The sequence below is a fragment of the Oncorhynchus keta genome, chromosome 19 (assembly GCF_023373465.1).
Source record: "Oncorhynchus keta strain PuntledgeMale-10-30-2019 chromosome 19, Oket_V2, whole genome shotgun sequence".
Classification (NCBI taxonomy): domain Eukaryota; kingdom Metazoa; phylum Chordata; class Actinopteri; order Salmoniformes; family Salmonidae; genus Oncorhynchus; species Oncorhynchus keta.
In genome coordinates this window covers 62,832,035-62,838,034 of record NC_068439.1, presented here as the reverse complement: position 1 = coordinate 62,838,034, position 6,000 = coordinate 62,832,035, and the positions used below count along the sequence as shown (strand labels likewise).

Below are 6,000 nucleotides of genomic sequence, written 5' to 3'. Positions count from 1 at the left end.
ACAGCTAGGTCCTTTTGTCCTTTACTCTAGTTCAGAACAGTATAACTTGTTTTCCATTTTTGGTGTGCAATCTGCTCAACCAGTAATACAATCCAGAACATAAACATGATATTCACAGGGATCGGTAGCAGGTCTAATTTGTTTTCCCTGTGGCACTCAACACTGATCTGTATTTATTAAAAACCCAGGGTCCTCTGCACTATTATTATCACTCATACATTAGTGCTGTCCTCAACGGATTCGCAGATGGCGTTGCTATGGCGACTCAGTGCCTGTCAGTCTAATGTCCTGTTGTGTCCTTGGTGTAGGAGAGTTTGTGTAACTCAGTTATTTTGCCAGAACACAGACCGACCACGGCCAGGCCAGAACAACCCATTTTGTGGATAGAGACTGTCTGATACAGATTGTGTTAAAGGGAAATGTGCACCGGATGGGGGGAGTGTTGCCATGGAAACTACTGTAAGGATCCATCTCTAAATCATTGTGAATGACTGGCCAGTTAACTTTTAAGCAAATAGTTAACAATCCATATAGATAAGACACGAGTCAAAATAAAAAGGGACTTGGATTCAATATCAGGCCTTTATCTAGATATATGGGTCCATCTTCCAATATTTGGTCATATAAGGTTGGATATGAGATGTATATTGCGTAAAACAGTGTGATGGGTCTAAGCAATACATTCCAAAGAGCACAGGCCTGTCTACATAGTCTACAATTAGATATTTATTGAAGTTACATTATAGGGGTTCAGATGGAAAAAGTCAAAAAAGACAATGACTGTTCTGATGCTGTTTACGCAAGGCAACATTCGGTATTGGAACGTTTTGAGGGTGCATGTCCTGAATAACCTTTCTACCTATTCTTTGGTTATGCAGTAAATCTCTGTCTGTCCTCATCTGGTATACGACTTAAACATACTTCTACTGCACACCACTTCAGATAAAACAGTATATAGACAAACCAAGCTGGATTGGATATCTCAACTCAACCATAACACGAGGCACAGGGACTATAGTTATAACGCTCACAAAATGACACATTCGTCGGTTCAGCTAGTCTTATTTGCATTCTCATTTTTTGGCGTCTGCTTCTTGGTGGAGGGCTCTGGCTGTTTTGGGGTCTTTGGCTGGACTGGGGCAGCCATCTCTGCCTGTGCTGGTGCCTCCACCTGTGCTGGTACCTCTACTTGTGCTGGAGCCTGTGCTGGTACCTCTACTTGTGCTGGAGCCTGTGCTGGAGCTTGTGCTGGTGCCTTTGCCTGTGCTGGATCCTCTACCTGTGTTGGAGCCTGTACTGGTGCCTCTACTTGTGCTGTAGCCTGTGCTGGAGCCTCTGCTGGATCCTCTACTTGTGCTGGAGCCTGTGCTGGAGCTTGTGCTGGTGCCTCTGCCTCTGCTGGAGCCTGTGCTGGTGCCTCTACTTGTGCTGGAGCCTGTGCTGGTGCCTCTACTTGTGCTGGAGCCTGCGCTAGTGCCTCTACCTGTGCTGGAGCCTGCACTGGTGCATCTGCATATGTTGGTTCTGGTTCCTCTGCATGTGCTGGTGCCTCTACCACTACCTGTACTGGGGCCTTTGTTGGTTCAGGGATCTTCTGGGCCTCAGCAGGTTCTGTAGACTCTGGCTCTTCCTCACTGTCAGAGTCATCGTCATCATCATCTCCTGTAGAAGGGGCCAGTAGGGAGGCTGCAAACTCTGCCAGCCTGTTCTGCTCAGCCCTCAGACGGGCCATCTCCTCTGTCATCTCTGGCTCCTCAACTATGTCCATGAGGCTGTGGACTGGTTCAGTGGCCACCTCCTGTGTCTCGACCTTGGGTGTCCCCTCGGTGGCGTCAGGCGTTTGGCGAATGCCTTTGATCTTGGAGTACAGGATCTTCCTCTCATCCTGGAGTGCTCGGCAGAGCCTCTCCAGCTTGTCAATCTTCACGACGAACATCTCATACTCATTCTCCTTCACAGTCCTCTGTGGAAAAGAGAGTCTAACTTGTTGTAGCGCATTTGAATAAAGTCTAACACTATTGCATGTGTTATAGATTAGTATTTACCTCTTCAATCATCTCCGAGAGAGCCTTGTTAGTGCTCTCAAATCTGGTCTTCCAAACATTCGACTCTTTATCAAGTTTTTTCATCTTCTTTGTCATCTATGAAGCAAAATGTTTGTTGGGTTAAAATGTATCTGAAAATGTAACCATCATTCAGAATATGATTAATATAGAAAACAGTCCCTCCAACATAAATCTGTTTTCTCATTTCAGAATTATGTCGACCTTATATTACCTCCATGCACTTGGCCCTAAAAATAAAAAGTATATTTAAAGGAAGGATGATTTTATTTTAAGGATGCCACATACCTTCTCCATTTCATTTTTGAAGCTGGCATACACATCGTTGCTCTTAGACAACGTAGTCTGGAACTCCTCAAACTTCTGGGAGTACAGAGCAAGCTGCAGAAAAACAGAGGGACAGTCAGAAGAGAACTCCAGAAATTGATTTCACATGTAGCATCTATTCACCTCATGAACAATCAGATCTATGCTTTGAACCTTATTTGACCCAGAAACAAATTTGTTATACTTGATGAGATGAGATGTGGTGAGAGGAAGAGCCAGCCGTTTTCACCAAAAATTTAGTCATTCATGACTGACTCAAATATGTATATTTTCCCATACAAACAAGGCCACGCATTGTTGGTATGCCTTGCCTGGTTTCTTCATTGCTTCAGGGCCTAATTACAGAGCATTGCATTCCAAGTCCGAGGGCCCTCGGTGTGAATGCTCTACGCTCAGCTGGCCAGGCGGCCTCCCTGGGCTTCCCTTTAGCAGTCCTCTGCTCAGTGTTGGCAGAGCTATGTTAATGAGCAGCTCTATAAATTTTTCAGTGGCAGTCGGTCCAGCTAGAGTTAACAGGCTAATCTCCGGAGGCCCTCAGGGGAAACCACATCGCACACACCGCCAGTCTCCCGTATTCAAACCTGTCTATCTGCTAGCCACCCCGTTGAGATCAACTGTCTTTATTTGAAAAACAACTGATTTGACATGCGCTATTAAAGAGGAAAGGCATTTGCTTGGTTATGTGTTGTATTTCAGAAAAGCTCACTTGATACAGATCAGTTTCTGCATCACGTCATTCTAACAGATTTTTCTTGCTGGCTGCACTGCTTTGGCCGTTTCCTTGTGTGATCTAAATCTACGCCTGGTATCGTAGAGACAAATAAGGTTGACATTCCTAGTTAATTGGATTGGAAATATGACATGGCCTGGTACAAATACATGATGAAACATATTGTCATGCCCTGATCTGTTTCACCTGTTCCTGTGATTGTTTCCACCCCCTCCAGGTGTCGCTTATTTCCCCCAGTGTATTTATCCCTATTTTTCCTGTCTCTCTGTGCCAGTTCGTCTTGTATGTTAGTCAAGTCAAACAGTGTGTTTTTCCCGTACTCCTTTTAATATTTTCCTTTGATATTCTTCCTGGTTTTGACCCCTGCCTGATCATCTTGCCTGCACTGACCTTTATTCTGCCTGCCCTTCGGTACCTTTTGGACTCTGAACAGGTTTTGACCCTTTTGTCTGTCCATGACCATTCTCTTGTCTTACCCTATTGGATTAATAAATACTGCCTCCTGTGTCTGCATCATCTGCCTCCTGTGTCTGCATCTGGGTCTCGCCTTGTGTTATGATTATATAGGTACTGAAATGCAGTATTAACATAATTTGTTTTATTGTTACTTTGTCATTTGGGAGTCAGGGTAATGTTTCTACTGAGAAAACACAAGGCTTTAAATAATGGCAAGGTTTCTCTGCAATTAATTATAACCATATCAACTGTCAGCTATAATTTCTGAATCCAGCAGGGAAGCATTTATCTTTGTGCGTCAGACCAACTAATTTCATTGTATAATTTGCTTGCACCATACAATAATTGTGCCATATCCAATAAACATAGCAATTGCAATAGGTTCATAATTTTATAATTGAATGATCAATGATACTGGAGTATGTGGTACTGTGTGGCATTGCATCACATTTTTTAATATTCCCATGATGCTGTGTCATCCTGTTGGTTCAGGAAGAGGGAGTTTCTCTTGCCTGCTGCTATCATGGGAATTATGGCTGCTCTGTACAGTACAGTTGACAAATTTTCCTTTCATATCAAGTACCAAGTACATCAAGCCATATAGCCTAGTTATGAGAGGAGAATCTAATTTTTGATGGTCACTTTTGCCATGGTGAGGATATTGAAAAACATTACTATAGATCCAAATTAACTTAATACAGTATATACTGAAATATTAGTTGTCTTTGACACACATGGAGCAATCCAGAGGACCTTAATGGTAGGATTGGACTTGCCTTTCATAGACTTAGCCCTGAAATAAATGTAGTGAATAAGGGTGTTTGGCACCACATTGGATATATTCACCTGAGCCTGCATGACAGTCTCTTGCTCTCTCAGAAGTTTAGCTTGTAGTTTCCACTCAGCTGCATGTACCAGTAACTGGTTAAAAACAAAACACACGTAAAGCACAAATTTACCTTTTTCTTCAACTGCAACTCTTGCTCCTTCAATGTGTAGCATTTCTTTGTTTTGTCAATTGCCTCCCTAAGTAGCTAACAACAGAGACAGTGGATGGTTACAATACTCATTTCTGTGAGCATCAAATGCACAACAAACATGATTGGTTTTAAACTTAATACCGTTTATTAGACAAAGGTTACTCAACTATATTTACATTGCTTTACAGTACTTTGTGGGTAAGGTCAGTAAAAGTTGTGCTCCTGTGTGGCTCAGTTGGTATCACATTGCACTTGAAATGCCAGCATTGTGGGTTTGATTCCCATGGGGGACCCGTCTGAAAATGTATGCACTTGCTCTGGCTAACAGCGTCTGCTAAATGACAAATGTAAGTACAGTGACTCACGTATTCCTTTTCTCTCTTGTGCTTCTCCTCGGCCTGCTGCAGCTGTGCATTAGCTTGCTCCAGTTTGGTATCAGACAGCTTCTGCTGCAGGTCGTGGTGCTTGAAGATCTTCTCCAAGCTCTGAGTGATAGACAAGGTGAGATGACTCACTAGATTAGACACTTAGTTTTAAGAAGGGCTTCTAAGACATTCTGTACAGGTTATGAATCCATCCATTAGGATACATTTCTCTATAACCACCACTGCCATCCTGTCTGTCTATGAGAAATTGTCATTAACATGTGCCTTGAAAAGTAATTAAGGCCATTGTTGTTTACGCACAGTATTTCATTGGAAAGTCCAGACACGTTTTATGATGCCTGAGAAAACAGACAAAATAGTGGGTGGAGAACTCATAAAACCTGGGACTTGAATTATAGTTTCACAATTAACAGGAGGACAAATGCAAAAGCTTTATCTATATTTTTTAAGTATGGTCTTTTTCAGGATTACATTTACATTTGTCATTTTAGCAGACACTCTTATCCAGAATGACTTGCAGTAGTGAGTGCATATATTTTCATACTTTTTCATACAACCCACTCATAAAGGGATTATTATTATCAGGGCACAAATTCTGATAAGAAAACTGACCCCAGATTAGTTCAATTGGGATAAACAATTGTTTCTATAGATATTATTTATTTTTACGCATGAGACTAATCTATACTGCACAAAAATATAACAATTTAAAAAATGTGACTGAGTTACAGTTCATATAAGGAAATCAGTCAATTCAAATGAATAAATTAGGCCCTAATTTATGGACTTCACATGAGTATGCAGGGGTGCAACCATGGGGGACCACTTGGCATTCAGGCCCACCCATTGGGGAGCCAGGCCCAGCCAATCAGAATTAATTTTTCCCCACAAAGGGGTTTTATTACAGACAGAAATACTCCTCAGCTCCCCTCCACAACCCCCTCAGACAATCCCACAGGTGAAGAAGCCGGATGTGGAGGTCCTGGGCTGGTATAGTTACATGTGGTCTGCAGTTGTGAGGCCGGATGGACGTACTTCCAAATTTTCTAAAACAACAT

At 42.4% G+C, this 6,000-nt stretch overlaps 1 protein-coding gene across 3 annotated transcripts in view; it reads right to left on the bottom strand.

The window, feature by feature from the left end:
- Positions 1-704: 704 nt before the first annotated feature.
- Positions 705-6,000, bottom strand: part of txlnba (taxilin beta a) — a 78,780-nt gene continuing 73,484 nt past the window's right edge. For 2 of the 3 annotated variants that reach the window (XM_052470982.1, XM_035794196.2), the window contains 5 exons: positions 4,922-5,041; positions 4,536-4,610; positions 2,352-2,444; positions 2,046-2,141; positions 705-1,963 (listed from right to left, as the gene is read on the bottom strand). In XM_052470982.1, the coding sequence (XP_052326942.1) occupies positions 1,052-1,963; positions 2,046-2,141; positions 2,352-2,444; positions 4,536-4,610; positions 4,922-5,041 (1,296 nt within the window). In that variant the 3' untranslated portion in view covers positions 705-1,051. Of the gene's footprint in view, positions 1,964-2,045; positions 2,142-2,351; positions 2,445-4,422; positions 4,498-4,535; positions 4,611-4,921; positions 5,042-6,000 lie in introns of all 3 variants that reach the window. The other variant, XM_052470981.1, reaches the window with a different exon arrangement.